The 23,625-nt window shown below is 41.7% G+C and overlaps 1 protein-coding gene across 5 annotated transcripts in view; it reads left to right on the forward strand.

Moving 5' to 3' along the window:
- The window catches only part of TRIM2 (tripartite motif containing 2), a 52,055-nt gene that overhangs the window by 8,608 nt on the left and 19,822 nt on the right, over positions 1-23,625 (forward strand). For 2 of the 5 annotated variants that reach the window (XM_047091696.1, XM_047091697.1), the window contains exons 3-5: positions 7,865-8,016; positions 9,158-9,338; positions 10,201-10,924. In XM_047091696.1, the coding sequence (XP_046947652.1) occupies positions 7,865-8,016; positions 9,158-9,338; positions 10,201-10,924 (1,057 nt within the window). Of the gene's footprint in view, positions 1-4,173; positions 4,210-7,804; positions 8,017-9,157; positions 9,339-10,200; positions 10,925-23,625 lie in introns of all 5 variants that reach the window. The other 3 variants (XM_047091695.1, XM_047091698.1, XM_047091699.1) reach the window with 3 other exon arrangements.

The raw sequence follows: 23,625 nt of genomic DNA on the forward strand, positions 1-23,625 counted from the left end.
TAAAGATAATAAGCAGTGCTGATGAGGATATGGGGAGATGTTTTCATTTGCTGTGGGTGGGAGGGTAAATTGCCCTTCAGAAAGTTTATGTCAGTTTGTCGAATTATAATGAGTGTTGTACACAACTTCCTGTCCTTTAATTCAGTAATTCCACTAGTAGAAATATTTCTAAGGAAATAGCTGGAGAAAAGAATGAAGATATAAGAATGTTCATTGAAAATTTTAGATTAGAGTAAAAATTAGAAATAATCTGAATGTGCAATATTAGGGAAATGGCTAAATTATGGTAAGTCCGTATACCTGACTCTTGGGTAGCCATTAAAATTGATGGTTTGGTAACAGATGACAATTATGCTAATATGTGGGTATGCTTGTATGTTTATATAGACTTTCATTTTTTAATTAGTCATTCCACACTGTATATTCAGTATAGAAAGGAGAAGGGTATAGAAGCAATAGAGACCCTTGGATGCCACCAGCTGCTAAGCAGAATCTGTCTTAGAGATGCTGATTCCAGCAAAGTTAAAGAATCCTTTAGGTTAAAACTTCCCTTTGTCTCTCTCCAAATGCATCACATCAAATCCACTAAAATTTAGATCTATCTAGAATTTGAACCTCCTTAAGGTAGATGAAGCTATTTAAAGTATGTTTTGGCTGATTTCTCTTTGCTGGGTCATTATGATTCTTTGGAATCATAAAATTTATAAACCAGCAAAAGGTCTTGGAAATTAACAGCGTGTGCCTTGAATCGTTCTATTGTTTTATCATAGATTGTAGTTCACTGCTGCTGCTTTGAAACAGGGGTCCTCATTGCATATTCAAGCCAAATGCATGCAATATTGCAGATAAATTGCTGCAGTTAATTGCCACGGGTAAATCTTTAAAAACAATTCAAGCATCTGAAGGTTAATAAAATTGGGTAATTAACAATAAAGCAGGATGTTGTCCTCATAAACTGCCTGGTGCTGATTAGCACATGTGGATGAAAGCCTGTCATTTACTTTAAGTGCTGTGACACTCTCTGTCTTCTAATTAAACTGCCATGGCTGCATTGTCCAAATACAAAGAAAAATGGGAATAATGGTCAGTGATTTAAGAGGTTCTTTGCACGTAAAGCAGACATTTGAGCTCATGCCTCACGGTCCCAGAACCGCAAATGATCATTAAACCCTGTTATGGCTTGCTTAGGCACCTTACTAACAAGGATGTTAAGAGGTACAAAGAAGAGATCCTCATTAAGAATGCCCTACCACTAACAAGTCCCCACTTCCACAATCCTCAGGGCTGTTCCAAGGCCCTGACCACCCTTTCTAGCATGTTAGTAGTGCATATGGTCTTGCCTTGTCATCTTCACAAGTAGTGTCTACCTGTCAACAAAAATAAGCTAGTCCTGGCCTCTGGCCCAGCCGCCCCCAAGAACAAACACCAGTATTATCTCACTCAAGATGGATGAGCTCAGCTGAGTCTCACGCTTGACGCAATTAACTCTCAGCTTGAGTCAAAGCTGCCAGATCCTGAGCACAAACATTTGGGAATGACTAGTTGTTCACACTTTAGAATGATTTTAGGGCCTTTGTTTCCAAGAAACAGGATTCCAAACCAGGGACAATCACCTATGTGTGTAGCTCTCTCTTCAAAGATGCATTTTTTTAAAACTAATTAATGCAATTTTTTAAAATTAATTTTTTAATTAAGGGAAAATTCACATAACATAAAATTAAACAGTTTAACCATTTAAAAGTATACAATTCAAGGGCACCTAGGTGGCTCAGTCAGTTAAGCACCTGACTTTGGCTCAGGTCATGATTGCGGTTCACGAGTTCGAGCCCCACATCAGACTCTGTGCTGACAGCTCAGAGCCCGGAGCCTGCTTCGGATTCTGTGTCTCCCTCTCTCTCTGCCCCTCCCCCACTCACACTCTGTCTCTGTCTCTCAAAAATAAATAAAAACATGTAAAAAAATTTTTTAAAGTATACAATTCAGTCTTTTTTAGTGTATTCAAGAGGTTGTGTAAGTATCACCACTAGTTCCAGAACTTTTTCATCATGCCACTCCCCATTCCCCCTTACCCCTAACCCCTGGCAATCACCAGTATGCATGTTATCTCTGCAAGATTTGGCCATTATAGACATTTAATACAAATCAGTCGTAAATTATGTGGCCTCTTGAGTCTGGCTTCTATTACTCAGGATAATGTTTTCAAAGTTCATCTATATTGTACCATATGGCCAAACTTCATGTCTTTTTATGACTAAAATAATATTCCATTGTCTGGATATACCACAATTTATTTGTCCATTCATTAGTTGATGGATATTCATGTTGTTTCCACTTTGGGGCTATTAATGAATAGTGCTATGAACATTCGTGTACAAATTTTTGTGTGGATGTATGTTTATAGTTCTCTTGGGTGTATACCTAGGAATTGAATTCCTGGGTCCCATGGTAATTCTGTATTTTACTTTTGAGGAGCCACCAAACTGTTTTCACAGTGATTGTGCCAGTTTACATTCCCACTAGCAAAGTATGAAAGTTCTGATTTTTCCACATTTCCACCAACACTTATTATCTGACTTTTTGAGTCTAGCCACCCGAATCAGTACAAAGTATCTCGTAGTGGTTTTGATTTGGATTTCCTTAGTGACTAATAATATTGAGCATATTTTTTTGTGTGTGCAAATTGGCCATTTGTATATTTTCTTTGGAGAAATGTCTATTCAAGTCCTTTGCCAGTTTTTCGAATTGGGTTCTTGAGTTGTAGGGTTTCTTTATATGTTCTGGATACTACATCCTTATCAGATATATGAATCGCAAATATTTCTCCTATTCTTTTCACTTTCTTTTTTTTAAAGATTTTATTTTTAAGTAACCTCAACACCCAACATGGGAGTCGAACTCACAACCCTGAGATCAAGAGTTGCATGCTCTACTGACTGAGCCAGACAGGTGCCCCTCTTTTCACTTTCTTGATAGTATCTTGATAGTACCCTTCATCCACAAGATTTTATTTTGATGAAGTCCAATTTATCTATTTTTTCTTGTTGCTTGTGCTTTTGGTGTCATATCTAAAAGACCATTACCTAATCAAAGGTCATAAAGGTTTACTCCTATGTTTTCTTTTCTAGGAGTTTTATCGTTTTAGCTCTTACATTTAGGTTGTTAATCTATTTTGAGATAATTTTTGTATGTAGAGTGAGGTAAGCATTCCACTTCATTCTTTTACATGTGGATATCCAGTTGTCTTGGCATCATTTGTTGAAAAGACTGCTTTTCTCCATTGAGTGATCTTGGCACCCTTGTCAAGAATCAGTTGACCATAAATGTATGGTTTAATTTCTGGACCGTCAATTCTATTCCATCTATCTATATGTCTGTCCTTATGCCAGTAACACAGTATTCTGATTACTCTATCTTGGTACTACCTTTTGAAATTACAAGTCGAAGTCTTCCAGTTTATTTTTTTTTTCAAGATTGTTTTGGCTATTCAGAGTCCCATGCAATTCCATCTGAATTTTGAGAATAGTTTGTTCACTTTTGTGAGAAAAGGATGCTTGAATTTTGATAGGTATTTCACTGAATCAGTAGATCGATTTTGGGAATGTTGCCCTCTTAACAGCATTAAGTCTTCCTATTCATGAGCATGGGATATCTTTACATTCATTTCCATTATTTAGGTATTCTTTAGTATCTTTCAACAATGTTTTGTAGAAGTCAGTGTACAAGTCTTACTCCTTCTTGGTTAAATGTATTCTTAAGTATTTTATATTCTTTTTGATGCTACTATAAATGGAATTATCTTGATTTCATTTTTGGATTGTTCATTGCTAGTGTATATAAATACAACTGATTTTTGTTTGGTGATCTTGTATCCTACAACTTTGCTGAATTCATTTGTTAGGCCTAATATTTTTGTGGGGGTGGGGGTTGGTGTATTCTTTAGAGTTTTCTGTATATAAGTTCATATCATCTCTGAATAGAGAAATTCTAACTTCTTCCTTTCCAATTTGGATGCATTTTATTGCTTTTTCTTGCCTAAATGCCCTGGTTAGAATTTCTAGTACATTGCTGAATATAAATGGCAAGAGTGAACAACTTTGTCTCATTCTGTATCTTAGGGGGTTAACATTAGGTATGATGTTAGGTATAGGATTTTTGTAGATACCTTTTATCAAGTTGAGGAACTTTTCTTCTATTTCTAGATTGATAAGTGTTTTTATCACGAAATGGTGTTGGAAATTGTCAGATGTTTTTTTCTGCCTCAATTGAGATGACCATGTGGAGTTTTTTTCCCCTTTATTCTATTGGTGTGGTGTATTACATATGTTGATTTTTGTATGTGAACTACCTTTGCAGTCTTGGGATAAACTCCACTTGACCGTATCGTATAACCTGTTTTATATGTAGCTTGATTCAGTTTACTAGTATTTTGTTAAGGATTTTTGCATCTGTATTCATAAGGGATATGAACTTTACTGGTGATGTTTTTTGGCTTTTGTGTTAGGGTATTGCTGGCCTAATAGAATAAGTTAGCATATGTTTCCTCCTCTTCTATTTTTTGAAGAATTTGGAAGGATTGATGTTAATACTTCTTTAAATATTTGGCAGAATTCATCAGTGAAGCCATCTGGTCATGGGCTTTCTATATTGGACATTTTTGGAATACTGGTTCGATATCCTATTATAGGTATATTTGCATTTTCTATTTCTTCTTTGGGTCAGTTTTATTAGTTTGTGTGTTTTTAAGAATTTGTCCATTTTATCTATGTTATTCAATTTGTTGGCATACAACTGTCCTTAGTATCCTGTTTGTCAATTTTTTTGATCTTTACAAAGAACCGACTTTTGGTTTCATTGATTTTCTCTACTGTGTTTCTGTTTTCTATCTTATTTGTCTCCACTTTCATCTTTATTATTTTCTTTCTTTTTGTTTTGGTTTTGATTTGTTCCTCTTTTTTGGTTCTTTAAGGTTGAACCTTAGGCTATATTGATTTAAGATTTTTCTTCTTTTTAAACTAGGCATTTGCATCTAAAATTTTGCTCTGAGAACTCTCTCATAAGTTTTGGTATATTGTGTTTTCATTTTTGCTCATCTCAAAGTATATTCTAATTTCCCTTGTGATTTCTTCTTTGACTCAATGTGTAAGAGTAAGTTATTTAATTTTCATATATTTGTTAATTTTCCAGATTTCCTTCTATTATTGATTTCTAATTTGATTTCATTGTGGCTAGAGAAAATATTCGTATGACTTTAATCTTTTTAAAACTTATTGAGAGTTTTTTACCCAATATATGGTCTACTCTGGAGAACGTCCTATGTGTTCTTGACAAAAATGTGTATTCTGTTAGTGAATAGAGTGTTCTATATGTCTGTTAGGCCTAGTTGGTTTATAATTCTCAAACTTTCTATTTCTTTATGGATCTTCCATCTAATTGTTCTATCATTAATGAAAGTGGGGTACTGAGATCTCCAACTATTATTGCTGAACTATTCATTTCTCCCTTCAATTCTGTCAGTTTTTGTTTCATATATTTGGGGGCTCTGTTGTTGGGTACATATATGTTTATAATTGTTATATCTTCTCAATGAATATATCATCTTATAGTTACATAATGTCCTCTTTTGTCTGTTGTAACAACTTTTGTCTTAAAATCTATTTTGTCTCAGAATAGCCACTCCAGTTCTCTTCTGACTACTTTGCATGGAATATCTTTTTCTACCCTTTTAATTTTAATGTATTTGTGTCCTTGACTCTAAAATGTGTCTTTTATAGACAGCATTCAATTCATTCATTGAGTAGTTTTTGAATACTTACTTTGTGTAAGGAATTAGGCTTTTTGTAAGAGAGTTCCTGTGCTCAGGAACTTAAAATCTTATAAATATTTCATAAACTGGGGTATAAATAAAAGTGATTTGGTAGGAGGATTCACTTTATGAAAATCCACTAACCTTTAATAAGACTTATGCCATTTAAAAAATTGTTTTAATGTTTAATTTTGAGAGAGAGAGAGAGAGCGAGCGAGCGAGAGCCGGGGAGGGCAAAGGGAGAGAGGGAGACACAGAATTTGCAGCAGCCTCCAGGCTCTGAGCCGTCAGCACAAAGCCAGATGCAGGGCTCAGACTCACGGGTGGTGAGATCATGACCCGAGCCGAAGTTAGACGCTTAACCGACTGAACCACTCAGGTGCCCTGACTGATGCCATTTTCTGTACATGTGTTATACTTCAAGAAAAAGATCCCTCCAAGAGTATCTTGGGAATTCAAAATTATTTTCAGCCGAGAGAATAGGGAAATGCCTTCCCAAGGAAACTGACTTAATAGGCTTTGTGTTATATTGCTACTGAGAGTTCATCATAATCAGGATAAGGTACCTTTATTTTCCTATAAGCTGATGATATCACCATCACCATCATCATCATCATCATCATCATCATCATGATTGCTGCTGCTACATCATGCCAGTGCCACATCTGAGTTCTTTGTGCAGTTTTGAGTTCTAGGTTACTATTATCGTCTCCATTTGACAAAGGAAAATTTGAGGTTACATAAGTGGTAGAGCCAGGATACAAATTGTTCAGTACAGCTTATATCTCTTTTTTCTTTAATGTTTATTTATTTTTGAGAGAGAGACAGAGTGTAAGCGGGGGAGGGCAGAGAAAGAGAGAGAGAGAGAGAGGAAGACACAGAATCTGAAACAGGCTCCAGGCGCTGAGCTGTCAGCACAGAGCCCGATGCGGGGCTTGAACTCATGAACCGTGAGATCATGACCTGAGCTGAAGTTGGACACTTAGCCAACTGAGCCACCCAGGCACCCCGGCTTGTCTCATATAGAAAGAGTATCAGTTCTCAAAGTATGGTCCAGGAACCCTCATGGGTCCCCCAACCCTTTGTGGGGGTGGGTTGGCAGTCCATAAGATCAAAACTGTATTTAAAATAATACTAAGACATTATGTGCCTTTTTCACTCTTGTTCTTTCAAGTGTGTACAGTGGAATTTTTCAGAGACAACATGATGTGTGCAATCACAACAGATATAATGCAGAAGCAGATATGAAAATCCAGCTGTCTACTATTAACCCAGACGCTGAAGAAAATTTTTTAAGTGGGAAACAATGCCATTATTGTCACAAAATTTCTTGTTTTTCAAAATACAGTTATTTTTCATGTTTTATATTATTCATGTTAACATCGAGTGGGCTTATTATTGCTTTTAGTTACTTTTTAAAATTTTTGTTTCAGTTTTTAATATATCTGTAGATACAATGCACATAAATAAAAGCACTTTGGAGTCCTCAATAGTTTATGAAGAGTGGCAAAGGGTCCTAAGATCAAGAAGTTGGAGCATCACAGCCCCACACTGTTCTGCTCTAGGGGAGTAACCACAGAAAATCTGGCTTTGTGGCCACCGCTGCAGCTTGGCCCACCTCTGTTTGAGACCTGGCACTTAAAAATGTATCCTTCCTGGGGCGCCTGGGTGGCTCAGTCGGTTAAGCGTCCGACTTCAGCTCAGGTCACGATCTCGCGGTCTGTGAGTTCGAGCCCCGCGTCGGGCTCTGGGCTGATGGCTCAGAGCCTGGAGCCTGCTTCCGATTCTGTGTCTCCCTCTCTCTCTGCCCCTCCCCTGTTCATGCTCTGTCTCTCTCTGTCTCAAAAATAAATAAACATTAAAAAAAATTAAAAAAAGATAAATAAAATAATAAAAAAAATAAAAATGTATCCTTCCTTTTCTTCTGTGAAACTGGACATACCGCCTACATCCTGGGAAAGCTGTGCGAATGAAATGAGAGGATGCCTACTACAGGCCTAGTGCCCAGTAAGCCCTCAGTTAGTGGCCTTGAACCTGGAATTGTTTTTGTGTTACCTGCAGGTGATGGACTTTTACTGCCAGTCTTGTGAGACCGCCATGTGTCGAGAGTGCACTGAGGGGGAGCACGCAGAACATCCCACAGTCCCCCTCAAGGATGTGGTAGAGCAACACAAGGCCTCACTCCAGGTCCAGTTGGATGCCGTCAACAAAAGGTGCACACACCTGTCTTGTGTGAGGCTTGGCCTCCCGATCTCTTGTCTCCGTGGTTTCATGCTCCCTAAATAAATTCTCCTTTGTGTGTCTGTAGTCATGAACCCCAGTGAGTGATTAGGATCACCCCCTACCCCTTGGTCAAATTCCAACGCCCTTATGTTAAGAGGGGTGGCATTTTTGTTTCAGTACCTTAGGATGATTAAGTGAATAAAATACATTCCAGGAAAATGCTCTCAGCAGATCTTCTGAAATTCATGCCTGAAACCAGGCTCTCTGAGGAGCCTTTCTTGGCTGCTCTTCTTGACATACACAGGGCCATTGTGTTTACTGTCATTGGCTCTTCTCTGTTTGAGCCCAGCAAATGGTACTGATCAGTGATTGCTCGATTTTCCTTATGTTTTCCTGCTTCCAGGCTTTCTCTTTGGCATGGAAATGAGGGAACAGAGTAGCTGTGAGATACAAAAGAAAGACCAAAGAGAGGAAATAAACAACCAGCTGAAAGTAAATCTTGTCACCAGTAGTTGTAATGAGAAAAGTGTGGTTATTCTATAATAATTAAAGGAACTTGGAAACTGAATTTGGATAAGTTTTTCATATGATTAGGATAAAACTAATTAGGATTAGCTATACATTTAGAACCTGGTTCTCAATTGTGGGTAATTACGCATACCCCCAGGAGACATTTGACAATGCCTGGAGACAGTTTGGTGTCATAACTGAGGGGAGGGGGTGCTGCTGTTGGCATCTGGTAGAAGACAGGATGCTGTTAAACATCCCATAACACACAGGCTAAGTCCCCTGTAACAAAGAAGTATGTGACCTACAATATTATAGTGTTAAGTTTGAGAAGGCTTGATTCAGAGTGAGGAGAAGCCATGGGGTTCAGAGAGCCTCAAGGCTTTGTACCATCAATTAGTAAAATTAGATGACTGAACACTTGAAGTACACATGGACCCTCAGAGTCTCTTCTCTCAAAGGCAGTAATTATGTCATGTCTTATTCATTCTGTTCTTCAGTTATTACTTTTTAAAGATAATGAAAGGCAAAGAATATATTTTTTGACAAAACATAGTGTTTAGGTAGATGTTTTGCTATTTCTGGGTTGATGCTAAATAATGATCTTTAATGACTGTCCTCTAGGCTCCCAGAAATAGATTCTGCCCTTCAGTTCATCTCAGAAATCATTCATCAGTTAACCAACCAAAAGGCCAGCATTGTGGATGACATCCATTCTACTTTTGATGAGCTCCAGAAGACTTTAAACGTGCGCAAGAGCGTGCTGCTTATGGAACTGGAAGTCAACTATGGCCTCAAACATAAAGTAAGATTCCAGCCATTCTTGTAGATAATCCTGTAAGAGACATGATACCCTCGGTATTTCACTGCACCAGCTTACTGTGTTCTAAGAACAGCAAAGGGGACTTAGATGGGTCCTTAAGTGTCACTGTTTTATGGTAAACACTAGTTTTCATTTCATGGCACACCCAGCTATTTTTTCCTTCCTCTTTCCGGCAAACTTCTATGATTCTGTAACCTTAAGTACCAATTTATGATTTGACACAAGGCAAGAATGAATATAAAGTAATGCTTTCAGGATTTACGGTTAAACTGGATTATTTTCCTTCCTTAAGTTATAATGTCTAATAGTCTCTTAATTGCTCTCTCATCCACACCAACCTGTTAGTCAACTTCAAAGTGAACCCTGACTGCAGCCTTTAACATGTCCAGTCACAAAACCAGGGATCAAAAGCTTCTGCTATTCGGGTGTGGAGAGTTTTGTTTGGTTTCTGTCCCTTTGGGTGGTAACAGGGGAATTTAGGACATTACAGAGAGATACTGAATAATTAATAGTTCAGATGCCAGGCATAGCAATTTGTTTTCCCGGCTCCTGGTGGTGACGTTTCTGCTTGTCCCTAGCAAAAACACATGACCCAAGAAATATGTGTGTGGGAGAGTCTGGGCGAGGCGGAAGGGAACGAGAAGGTACAGCGAATGCAATTCAGAATCACGCATTAGAAGCTGGTTCAGTGGGCCAAATTAAATACCACTTGCGGAGAACCACCGGCGGGGGGCAGGTGCAGGACGCGGTAGGCGCCCGCGGAGGGCGCTGCTCCGGCGCGCCAAGCGCGCACCATGCAGTGCGCTGAGAAGCGCTCACCCGGCCTCGCTTTTTGACCCCACAGGTCCTTCAGTCGCAGCTGGATACTCTGCTCGAGGGGCAGGAGAATATAAAGAGCTGCAGCAACTTCACCGCGCAGGCCCTGAACCATGGCACGGAGACGGAGGTGCTGCTCGTGAAGAAGCAGATGAGCGAGAAGCTGAACGAACTGGCCGATCAGGATTTCCCGCTGCACCCGCGTGAAAATGATCAGCTGGATTTCATCGTGGAGACCGAAGGGCTCAAGAAGTCCATCCACAACCTCGGGACGATCTTAACCACCAACGCCGTCGCCTCCGAGACGGTGGCCACGGGCGAGGGGCTGCGGCAGACCATCATCGGGCAGCCCATGTCCGTCACCATAACGACCAAGGACAAAGACGGGGAGCTGTGCAAGACCGGCAACGCCTACATCACGGCGGAGCTGAGCACGCCCGACGGCAGCGTGGCGGACGGAGAAATACTCGACAACAAAAACGGCACGTACGAGTTTTTGTACACTGTCCAGAAGGAAGGGGACTTTACCCTCTCTCTGCGACTCTACGACCAGCACATCCGAGGCAGCCCGTTCAAGCTGAAGGTGATCCGGTCGGCCGACGTGTCCCCCACCACCGAGGGCGTGAAGAGGCGCGTTAAGTCCCCAGGGAGCGGCCATGTCAAGCAGAAAGCGGTGAAGAGACCCGCGAGCATGTACAGCACTGGGAAACGAAAAGAGAATCCCATCGAAGACGATCTGATCTTCCGAGTGGGTAAGGAGAAAGCATCGCCGCGCCGGTGCCTGAGCGTTGCTTTGGTGACGGGGCAGCTGGGAAAGTGTTGTTGCAAACGGGAACGTTGCAGGTCAGGGCTTGTACCTGACCGTGTTGGGAGACACCGGTGTATGTTACCGGGTGAGCTTATTCAGCCTTCTTCTTCGGAGATTTTGTGATTGATTTTCCCCTTCTCCTCCCTCCTTCTCCTGCCCTTTTTTCTTTGTCTTCTGCCTCCCTCTTCCCCTCCTTCCCTTCCCCCTTGCCCATTAGCCTCTCTCCCTTCCTCCTTCTCCCCCCCCCCAAGTCTTCCCCACCCAGTCTTTTTCTCCTCCCTTGTTCAGCTCTTTTCCCCCCTCTCTTTCCAACTCCCCCTCGTCCCTAAGCTTCCCCCTCCTTCCCCCTCCTTCCTCCTCTCCCCCCACCCCTCTCTCCCCATTTTCTTCGCTCTTCCTACCTCCTCCTCCTTTGTAACACAAGTGCTACAAATTAATTGTCGAGAATTAGAAGCCGAAAATAAGCAAAAAGAGAAATAGAAAAATCACAGTACTCACAATCCGGAAGTTTTAAAGGAAATGTTGGCAATCTCACCCCCACCCCCACCCCTCCATAGGAATGTCTTGAGAGTGCTCCTCCCTAACCCAAAGGCAGAGGGATCGTTGATTGTTGTATCAGATAACTTCATTGCTTCTCTGACATATGCCAGCTCTGGCCGCGCTGTGGGCAGAAGGTCTGATGCCTCCCTATCACCGTTTCTGCAATGTAAGGGCTGGGGGTGCGGGGGGGGGGGGGGCTGGATGCATTGTAAGTTGTGGTCACTTTCAGCTGGGTGTAGCTGGAGAGCAGCCCCAAAGAGGGGAGGGTGGGTGGAAATCTGGAGAATGGAATGGGGTTGGGGCAGAAGCATGAGGTTTTAGGATAAGCCAATAGATTTTGAGAATGCAAATCTCAAATTCCCTTGTTTGGTTTATTGCCTCTGATTTTTTTTTTTAACTGTTTATTTTCTCAGTAGAAAGCAGACTAAATGTAAATATCAATGGCCTTTGTAATTCTTAAGAAAAAAGCCTGCATTTTAGTTAATGTTTCCAAAAGTAGCTCCATCCTGTTTATCTATCTGCTTCTTAAGTCCTGCGTTGCAACACCTCTTAAGAGGTGCTGCCCAGTATATTAACTGACACACCTTGCCTCTGGGTCAAGTAGATTGGGGAGACCTTGGCCTCATTGAAGGAAAGAGCCTTTTTTTTTTTTTTTTTAACTGCAGAACCTTTAGAATCTACCAGTGTTCGCTGTTAGTCTCCGAGGCAAGGGAGGGATAACAGGCAGCACTTCCACCAGACTTTTCCAAGCAGAGAACTTTTTCCATGGAACATCTTGGGAAACCCAGGCTCCTTGGAACATTCTTGGGCAGAGCGGCTCTGTGCTAATACTTTTGGCGGAGTCTTGTAAAGACCATGACAGGATATGTAACTTGTCTGGTCCGAGCATGGAGGCCCTCCTACATGCACTGGCCATACGGACAGTGTGGGTGCAGAATCTGTAGCTACATCTGCAAAGCAGAATGGATGAGCTGGGGCGGGGGTGGGGTTAGGAGCCTCCCAGGTCCGCCACTCCAGTTCTGCCACTTACTTGAACTCGGGGGCAGGTCTCTCACCTTGTCTGCGTTCCTGTTTCCATGTCCATAAAATTAAAATACACAAATATCTGCTTCTCAGAACTGTTCTGAGTTTCAAGCTTAATGCCTGGTATGTTGGAGGAGCTAAATAAACGAGAACTATTGGATTGCACCTGGCAAATGAAGGTCATTAGATTTTCCCTACCACCTTTTCTTAAAAAACAAAAAACTTACCTCCCTGCTGCCCACTGATCTCCTCCATTGAGAACACGCTCAGTCACCCGTTCAACCTTTACCCCATCGCCCCCCCCCCCACCCCCTGCCCCAGCCAGTGACCTCAGTCTGCTTACCCCAGCAGTGTGCCAAGTAGAAAAAGGCAAAGATCTGGGTCTGAACTCTAATTCTCTTCAACAGTTGAGCAAGTAGCTTACCCTTTCTGAACTCAGTGCTCAATTACTGGTAGCTAGTATTTTCCTATTGTTATTAATTTTAATCTCCATCATCTCCACCTGTGGTTTTCACTCGATGTACCTCTGAGGGTGTTGTTTCCCCCCAATAATACTGATTTTGAATTCCCAGCTCCTGCCCCAGGGAGAAGGAGGTATACTCTTCTTGCCTCCTACCCGTTGAGAATTCACTGGTGATTCACTGGGCCTGGTGGGAAAGCGTTTTAATTGTTTAAACATCTGTAAAGAGCTTAGAACAATGCCTGACATACAGCACTATGTCTGAGTTTATTCACAAAGTAAAGATGCTGTCTTAGTTTGCTAGGGTTGCCATAACAAAATGCCATAGCCTGGGTGCGTTAAACAAAGGGCATTTATTTTCTCACAGTTCTGGAGGCTGAAAGTCCAAGATCAAGGTGGTGCCAGAGTTGGTTACCTGTGAGACCACTCGCCCTGTCTTCTAGACGGCCGCCTTCTTGCTGCTTCGTCTTTATATAGTTGTGCCTCCATGCATGCATATTCCTAGTGTTTCCTTCTCTTCCTGTGAGGACACCAGTTATATTGGATTAGGGCCTCACCCTCATGGTCTCCTTTGGGAGATGTTAAGCATCTATTATGTAGGGGCAGAAAGGAAGGCAGGTCTTATGGCCTATTTCTCCTTAACTTTATGCTCTTATCCAGAGTCTAGCCAAAAGGCACCACTCACTGTGCAATAATATAGCTCCAAAAGCATATCTAGAGCACCTGGTACCTGCTAGGCACTATGCCAGGTGATGGGAGTATATAGATGAAAGAAATGAGATCTCCTCCCTCAAGGAGCTTTCAGTCTGGGGTGACAGATGTATGACCACCATGTGTTAGGTGGTCATACCATGCGTTAGGTGATGGAAAGCTACAAAAACGAGAAAGAATTTAAAGGAGGACCTGAACAAAGAGGAGGAGTTGTCGAGGTTGACAGGTGGAAGTGGCATTCCAGGTAGGAGGATCAGCGTGGGGAGGAAAGGCAAGGTGAACAGGAGTGAACATGACTGACGTTTCCGAGGGACACGTCCTGTGAGCAGATGCAGGGGGGCAGAGAGAGAGGGATGGAAGTAGTGAGGGCACTTGCTGGAGGTGAGGCTGGACAAATCAGTGTTGAGCCCACCACACCAGGCACCTTATCTACGAATTCTTTCCCCAATTTTATCCTTCCCTCAAGTACCACCTTCTCCTTTAGAGTCCATTGTGATTATTATTATTTATGAGTGGGTCTTACTTCTCGATAAGATTGTAAATCACTTGATGTCAAGGATGATGTCTTTAATCATTTATAACCCCAACAGTACCCAGACGACTACTTTGCATAAGTACTTTGCCCATCTGAATAGGATCCAGTTGTGACCTATGTGCATGATTTAACTTCCTTCTCACCATTGTCAGGTCCCAGTGTTGGGGTCCAGGGACACACAGATAGGCAGCAACACAGTAAGCTCGAGGGCAGTCATTCACATGTATTCTCGTGCCAGGAGCTGTGCTAGGCAATGTCAGACAAACACTGCTGGCCTTCTAAGAACTTGTCTTCTCAACTTCTGTGCTGTTGGCTACAACAGGTAGAGTTTATATTAATAGTTAGGAGAGTTCAACTTATCACAGAAATCTACTCCCAAAGCCAAGAGCACACTGTATACTCTGTATGTTAGCTAACTTGACAATAAATTATATTCAAACAAACAAAAAAAGAAGAGTTCAATTTTTTTTTACAGTTTCAGCTTTGTTTTATTTTCTTATTTTTTTTTAATTTTTTTATGTTTATTTATTTCTGAGACAGAGAGAGAACATGAGTGGGGGAGGGGCAGAGAGAGAGAGGGAGACACAGAATCAGAAGCAGGCTCCAGGCTCTGAGCTGTCAGCACAGAGCCTGACACAGGGCTCGAACTCACAAACCGTGAGATCATGACCTGACCTGAAGTTGGTCGCTCAACCGACTGAGCTACCCAGGCGCCCTGGCTTCACCTTTGTTTTAGAACTTTAAGTCTCTCTGTACGATTAGGCTGTTGGGCACGTGATAATAGAACATCCACGATTTGAGCAATCCCTCTGTGCATGTGTCGAAGGCTGCCACATGTAATCCAGAACTCATTGGAATTCAGCTGCACACCTGGGCCAGGAGGAGCAACCATGACTCTGCTGTTCCCTCAACTGGTCTTACACATACAGAGCTTCTTATGGCACTGATTTTGTGCTTGAAGATACATGGTTTTCTCTTCTTTTTCTGTTAATTTTTTGGATGCTTATTTATTTATTTTTGAGAGAGAGAGAGAGAGAGAAGAGAGAATGAGCATGGGAGGAACAGAGAGAGACACACAGAATCCAAAGCAGGCTTCAGACTCCAAGCTGTCAGCACAGAGCCCAACACAGAGCTCGAACTCACAAACCATGAGAACATGACCTGAGCCGAAGTTGGACAGTTAACTGACTAAACCACCCAGGAGCCGCAGGATACATGGTTTTCATAATAACATGTACTAGGGTTCATTCGACAACCGTAAATAATGTGTTGGTTTTGTGTATTCGTGAAAGTGAATCATCACTTTCTGGGTGACATAAGAGATTTTCAGGGGTAAATTTGACTTAAATTTTTGCCTTCTTCACCAATTATCCAACCCCCAAGTTAGATGGAATTCTGCTGTCTCAGCACTTCCTATGTTCCAGACACTTGGCTAGATTGTGGTATAAAGAGGGATGAGATTCTGAGTCTGACCTAGAGGAGGCCACAGTCCGAAGGAGAAAGATAATGTAAAAAAATGTACCTTCAGTTTGAATCAAGATACAGAAATTGGGATGGCAGGGAGGAGGCTGGCAGGTGGTGGGGAGTCACAGACGCGTCCCAGAGATGATATCTAAACCTAAGCTGGCTTTGAAAGAGAAAGAGTGTCAGATGGAAGGAAACAAGGGGGTTTTAGACGAAGGGAGAGCAGGTGCAAAGTCATGAAGGTGAGAAACTGAATAGCTCAAGGAACCATAAATGATTCCATCTTCCTGGAGCCTCAAAGGAAGGAGAAGCAGAGAAAAGGTTGTTTCCTCGATAAGGAGCTTGGACTTTGTTCTCTATACCTGTGTTTCTCAGTCTCTGGGGAGGGCCAGGAATCTGCATTCTACAAGCTGTGGTGATGCTTCTGCACACTGACGTTTGAGACCCGTAGCTGTGTGGGCAATGGGGAGGCACTGCACCGTGTAAAGTGGTACAGTGGGTTACTACAGCTGCTTGTTTCCATAGAGCCTGGGGGGCTTTCTAGGAGGTCGACTCCTCCGAAGTCTCTCCCAGGAAGCAGGGAGCTGCCCCCTTCCTGCAGTAGTCCACACGAGCTATTACAAGTGGCAGATTAAGAGTGTTGTGATGGAGTGGAGAGGAAATGGGAGATTTAGAAATGCTCAGGAGGGAGAGGGCAGGGCTCGGTGGCCAAATCAAACTTCTTGATGTCTGGCTTGAATGCTGTAGGGATGTGGAGCAGTAGAGTGAATGAACAGTGGTTCAGGCTGTGCACTCTGAAGCTGAACTGCCCTGGGTCCCGGCCCCAGCATGGCCACTTTCTCATCTGTGCAGTCCTGGGGAAGTTACTTATCCTCTCAGTGCCTCACTTTCCTCCATAAAATGGGTATGATAAGAATAATGTACCTCATAAGGGGTTGTGAAGATTAAATGAACTGATACACCAAAGAGCTTAGAGTAGTGCCTGGCACTGAATGATGTTCAGTGCACTTTAGAGAGGCAAAGTAGGTAATACTAGGTAACCTATTATTCATAGCTATAGTGTAGAAGTAATAGTTAACCTAAGCATTGAAGAACATAGTAAAGAACTGAAAAGCCTGAGTGCTTAATTCAAATCCCATCCTGCTATGTATTAGCTGTATGATTTAGGGGAAATTATTTAACCATCTGTGCCTCACTTTCTATATCTGTAAAATGGGGATGGTATTAACACATACTTCATATGGTGAGGATCAAAATAATATATGTAAAATGTATTCAGACAGTACAGGCACGTAGTAAGGAGGCAATAAATGTTGGCTGTTGTTATTCTTATCCTTATCAACCAAGGTAAGGATAGGCAGGGGAAGGGAGGTATATTTCAGTTTTGATCAACCAGGTTGAAGTGTACCGTAGGCAGTTTGGAGTGTAGGTTTGGCACTTAGTAAAGAAGTCAGTGATAAAGATCAATTTGGGAGTGAAAAGTAGAGAGAAGTTATTTAAGAATTATTTTTTTTAACATTTTTATTTAATTTTGAGAGAGAGAAAGAGCATGAGCAGGGGAGGGGCAGAGAGAGGGAGACACAGAATCCAAAGCAGACTCCAGGCTCTGTGTTGTCAGCACAGAGCCAGACGCGGGGCCCGAACTCACGAACCACAAGATCATGACCTGAGCTGAAGTCAGACGCTTAACCAACTGAGCCACCCAGGTGCCCTGAGAGAAGTTACTTTAAATCATGAGCTTCAGTGTGGTTCAGGGAGAAAGGATGGGGAACGGACTCAGGAAGAAAGACTAAGCATTCTCTGAGCCAGGCTCTGTGCAGTCTATTTCCATATGTCATCTTACTTAAACTCTGTAGTAGGGATAATACGCTTTCAGTTGCTAATGCCACCACGGTGTAATATACCTACCACAACATAATATGTGGTGCATGCCAGCGTGCCCTCTGCCTACCCATCACTGTTCAGTGACGCCCTGTCAGTAGCTGGAAATCAGCCGGGATGGGAGCATTTACACTACAGGAGTGGGCAGAGGCTACAAATCAGAGCTCCTCCCACAGCTCCTGCCCCTCAAGAGCCAATTATCAGGACAGCATATAATTATCCCTACCACTGAAGGGATGGGGGCTCAGATTGCTGGGCTAGGACCCAAGCTGCCTGTGCCTTTAACGCCCGTGCCTTTTTAATTGCACAACGATTCCTCTTCATCTAAAATGTCCTTTAACTACTGTGGTTTTCCAAAGTTGAGAAATTTGATACCTCCCACGCCTGAAAACTTAATTATATGCCCACTGTGAATGAGTTATTGTGTTAATTCTGATATTGTACTTGAAAACCATCTTGAATGAGTTTAGGGAGGTAGCTTAGAGCATCTGTTGATGAAACATGGGGATTATTTTTCCCTGCACTGTCAAGAGTTTGCTGACTACCATGAGCTGGTTTTGTCAGCTACCAAAGAAAGTCTTTGAACAAAGGGAAAGCCAGAAGATGTGGGAGGGAGTGAAAGCATTGCAGTTGAATTGTTCCAAATGATGTAATTCATACACCATACCTTAATGTGTCGGGGAGAAGTATTGAGTGAAGTACTCTTTTGTACTCGAGAACAGTGTGCTTTCTTATAATGTAAAATGGATGTGTAAAATCACTTAACGTAAGTTTGGAGTCTTTATAGGAAGATATGATATTTTATGCCTCTTCTCCCTTGCCTCACCTCTCCAAACCACCACCTCTCCACCCTAAAATCCGTGAGGAGAGAGATCATGCTAATTTGGCATCTGAAGTCTTTACAGGGACCCTGGCACACCCCTTCGAGAATCTCATGCTTGAGAACTCTTCTTGCATTTCAAGTGGGAAAAGATGTCGTTAATATTTCCTGAGTGCTCAGCACTGTGCTGTGTTATGGGGTACGACAACAAACAGGACAGATGTTGCCCTTGCCCTGGGGAACTCAACAGTTTAGTGAGAGACAGTTAAACAGTTAAAATACCATGTGATAAGGAATGGAACTCCTAAGGGTTTTATGGAGAAAGCATGATCCATATGAGCTCAGAGGTCATTATCTTTACCCCAAAAACCCGGTATTCTAAAGTCCAGTTAGAAAGAAGCAGGAGCACCTGGCTGGCTCAGTAAAACCTAAGACTCTTATTTAAAAAAAAATTTTTTTAATGATTATTTATTTTTGACGGAGAGAGAGAGAGAGAGACAGAGCATGAACGGGGGAGGGGCAGAGAGAGAGGGAGACACAGAATCTGAAACAGGCTCCAGGCTCTGAGCTGTCAGCACAGAGCCCAACGCAGGGCTCGAACTCACAGACCGCAAGATCATGACCTCAACCAAAGTCGGACACTCAACCAACTGAGCCACCCAGGTACCCCAGTAAACCCTAAGACTCTTGATCTTGGTGGCATGAGTTTGAGTCCCACGTTGGGTGTAGAGGTTATTTGAAATTAAAAAAAAAAAAAAACAATGTGCATATTAGAAAAAGTATTATGTAAGAGTGGGAAAACTGAGTTTTATTCTTTTCTCTGTGTCTTTACTACCTTTGTGATGTGTCTAGCTTCATTTTCTCACCTATAAAATGAACAATAATATTTATCTTGCTTCATGGGGTTGTTACAGGGAGTACACGAGAGAACATATTGTGAAAGTGCTATAAATATTACCGAATGTTTCGTTTTTCCATGATGTAATGTGGGGTGTAATTTACTCAGTCATTAATAATGTATCTGAGCACTCACTCATTCAGCAAAGATTTGTTAAGCACCTGCTAATTTGAAAATCCTATTTTAGACCCCATATTTTGATCAGTGTCATCCTCTTGCGTTATCCCCTTCAAAGTACCTAGATTTACTTCGCATTCATTTGCATAGTAAGTTGGAATGGGGGTGGGATTCGGAAGTGTGCAGTTATCGATCACCTCTTCCAATCCAGGAGCTTCCCTTCTGTAATCTTCTGGAGGCATGGGGGGAGTGTCTGGGGGGTGGTGCCCAGACGAGAAGCTGTTGGCTTAAAAATTCATTTCATGCTTCATCAGCTAGCTTAACATCTGGGAAAAACGAGTTTCATTATCTTATGGAATTGTTGCCAAGTTATTTATAATTACTTTTAAAACTGGTGTTAACTCATTTTACTAGCCAAAATGTAACCACCAAATGAAGTCTTGTACATCAAAGTAGTCAGGAAAAGATGTTGTAAGTACTATGTATGTTTGTGTTATACATTTATATTCATTATTAAAGAACTAGTTTTCATCATATGGTAGAATACTTTGGAATGGGAGTACTTTTCTATAGTCTAAATAGAATATACTAAAAGTCTTGAAGAGTAAAGCATGATCCCAAATTATTTCTGAGTTCTGGAATTTCTATTTATTTTATTTTGATCCCAAGACACTTTATAAACACCTGGATTGTACGCATTTCAGCATAATGATAATATACTATAGTTCCACATTATTGCTCATCATCAAGATTTTTGTAGTTTATCTGCTAGTAAAGATAGTGTTAGCTGTTCCTCAAGAATATGCTGGTGGTTTCTTTTGATCTTCAGGAGTAACACTGTGACCCTGCTGTGCTTAAGACTCAAGTAGAATTTTTTTAAATGGTGATGAATAATTTCTGACAAGATCAAAGATGCTCATAAGAATCAGAGGGTATTACCAATCATGCCAACCCCAGCTATTTGGATACCAATCCATGTGGCTTAAAAATATATATTTTTTAAATTTTTAAATGTTTTTATTTTTGAGAGAGAGAGAGAGAGCGGGGGAGGAGCAGAGAGAGAGAGGGAGACACAGAATCCGAAGCAGGCTTTAGCCACTGAGCTGTCAGTACAGAACCCAATGCAGGGCTCAAACTCATGAACCACAAGATCATGACCTGAGCCGAAGTCGGATACTTAACCGACTGAACCACCCAGACGCCCCGCTGAAGAAAAAGATTTTTAAAAACAAATGTTATAAAATTAAAATGGGAGTGCCTGCTCCATCTAGCTCTTTCAAAAATATATAAGCAAACTGGGACTAACAGATGTTCTTTCAACCCTGTGATCTTATTTATATGTGGGGCAACAGGATCAAGCTCTAGTTAACTTGAGACCGAGAATAAGAGCTGGGCCAACACCCGGAGCTCCGTAGAGGCTGTAGAACCTCTTTCCAAAGTGTGGTCTTTGGTGACAAGGTTCCGTTGCTCTTATGACCCAGTATTGGTAGGCGCTGAACATCTCAGTTCATTTCAAACTCAGCATAGACCCTTCCTTCACCTTGTTCCAAATGGTATTGATATGGGGTCCAACAGAATGTCCTCCCGAGTGTTACCTGCACTTGGAAATGTGTCTTTATTTCTGCAAAGAAAAAAAGTGTCAGTAATTTGTGCACATGTATTTTCCCTCCTTCAACCTCACCTCTTATATTTTCGGAAGGAAAATTAAATCTTTTTGACTAAAGCACCCCTTAACTTCTACTAAAGTACCATTCTCTCCATAATTTTTTCCTTCCTTTCAAACGCCAGCCTGCTCCCTGCAGAGCCTTTTTGGAGTAGAATCGGCTTTGTCTTTAGCAGGATAGACAAATGGTTAGATAAAAGAGGGCTGCAGGCAGGTTTCTGTCCCTATGTGGACCAGAAGCACAGCACCAGTGTCCATCTACTCTGTTTAGGTGGCTTTTATTCCCCTCCCTATTTTAAGTATTTCTTTTCACTACTTTTGTGTCCTCTAAGCCATGGTTACACTTCCAGTTTTATGTAAGCAAGGACCTAGAATATAGAATAGCCTGGGGTTTCTTTACAGAGTCACTTCTTTAGTTCATGTTCCAATCTCAGTTGGAGGACTCTTGCTGTGTTACTATGTTTCATTACTTGGTCCTTAGTAACTTATCTTGGTAATAACTCCCATGTTTTTATCAAATGTTTTTGACAAGCTAAGTTTTGTCTGGCCTTGCCCCCACTACCTTTAAAAAAGTATTTATAGACTGTGCCTTTGAGAAGAAGTATTTTTTTTCCTGGTCCTTCAGTTTTGCTGTACCTCTTCACCCGCCGCTATTCAGACATCAGAGGGAATGACCAAAAGCTAATACCATGTTGGCACATCCTCCCTCAAGGGCTAAACACCCCTTCCCCTTCGACCAACAGATACCAACACATCATTTTAAAAGAGTGTTAGCTGATATCATGTACATGCACATTATAGGGAATCTATGCAGATCAAGTATAAAACATCATCTCTTCTGATAACATTTGAAATAAAATAGAACCTTTCTTCTGCAACATGGAAGATGTTCTTTTGAGAATCTTTATCTCAAAGTTTTCTTTTGTGTTAGTGAGAGTAGATGAGATACAGAGGTGATGAGTAAACTTGATGGAGTGGAGTCCAGGATTTCCGTAAAACGACTACCGTGTACGTCTAGTTGAAGCTGGTAACCAAAGGGTTAACGGGACTGGGACTAATCCACAGCCGCAGACTAAGAACCATAGCTGCAGGTTTTTACCCAGACCTTTTTGTTTGCCTTTTAAAATTCCTGGACTCTCCTCCTGCAGGGAGGCAGACCTGAGGCTTGTCCTCCCATGTCCTCCTTTGGTGGCCTCTGGATAAACCCTTTCCTTGCAGCATACTCCATGCCTCCAAGTGATTGACTTTGCTGGGCGTTGGGCAGATGGACTTGGGTTCGGTTACATGGTGAGAACCAGGTGGTCTAAGTAAGATGTTTCTGCCCAGCAGTTCTGTTCAGTTTATTCTGAGTTTAATTCCATTGCCAATTTCATTTCCTAAACCCCAAAATCTGTTTCAGGAGACTCTGTTTCTTTTTTTACCATTTAATTTAATTTATTTTTTTAATTTACATCCAAGTTAGTTAGCATATAGTGCCACGATGCTTTCAGGAGTATATTTCTTAATGTCTTTACCCATTTAGCCCATCACCCCTCCCACAACCCCTCCAGTAACCCTCTGTTTCTTTTCCATATTGAAGAGTCTCCTGTGTTTTGTCCCTCTCCCTGTTTTTATATTATTTTTGCTTCCCTTCCCTTATGTTCATCTGTTTTGTATCTTCAAGTCCTCATATGAGTGAAGTCATATGATACTTGGTCTTTCTCGGACTAATTTCGCTTAGCATAATACCCTTTGGTTCCATCCACATAGTTGCAAATGGCAAGATTTCATTCTGATTGCTGAGTAATACTCCATTGTGTATATTTATACCACATCTTCTTTATCCATTCATCCATGGATGGACATTTATTTGGGCTCTTTCCATACTTTGGCTATTGTCGATAGTGCTGCTATAAACATGGGGGTGCATGTGTCCCTTCGAAACAGCTCACCTGTATCCCTTGGATAAATGCCTAGTAGTGCAATTGCTGGGTCGTAGGGTAGTTCTATTTTTAATTTTTTTGAGGAACCTCCATAGTGTTTTCCAGGGTGGCTGCACCAGTTTGCATTCCCACCAACAATGCAAAAGAGATCCTCTTTCTCTGCATCCTCGTCAACATCTATTGTTGCCTGAGTTATTCATGTTAGCCATTCTGACAGGTGTAAGGTGGTATCTCATGGTGGTTTTGATTTGTGTTTCCCTGATGATGAGTGATGTTGAGCATTTTTTCATGTATCGGTTGGCCATCTGGATGTCTTCTTTGGAGAAGTGGACTCATGTCTTTTGCCCATTTCTTGACTGGATTATTTGTTTTTGGGTGTTGAGTTTGAGAAGTTCTTTATAGATTTTGGATACTAACCCTTTATCTGATGTCGTTTACAAATATCTTCTCCCATTCCGTCGGTTGCCCTTTAGTTTTGCTGATTATGTCCATCGCTGTGCAGAAGCTTTTTATTTTGATGAGGTCCCAATAGTTCATTTTTGCTTTTGTTTCCCTTGCCTCCAGACAGAGACGTGTTGAGTAAGAAGTTGCTGCGGCCAAGGTCAAAGAGG

Source organism: Lynx rufus, unplaced genomic scaffold (genome assembly GCF_022079265.1).
Source record: "Lynx rufus isolate CCGP_SWC_20201006 ecotype Redwood Valley unplaced genomic scaffold, mLynRuf1.p SCAF_3, whole genome shotgun sequence".
In the NCBI taxonomy this organism is placed as follows: Eukaryota; Metazoa; Chordata; class Mammalia; order Carnivora; family Felidae; genus Lynx; species Lynx rufus.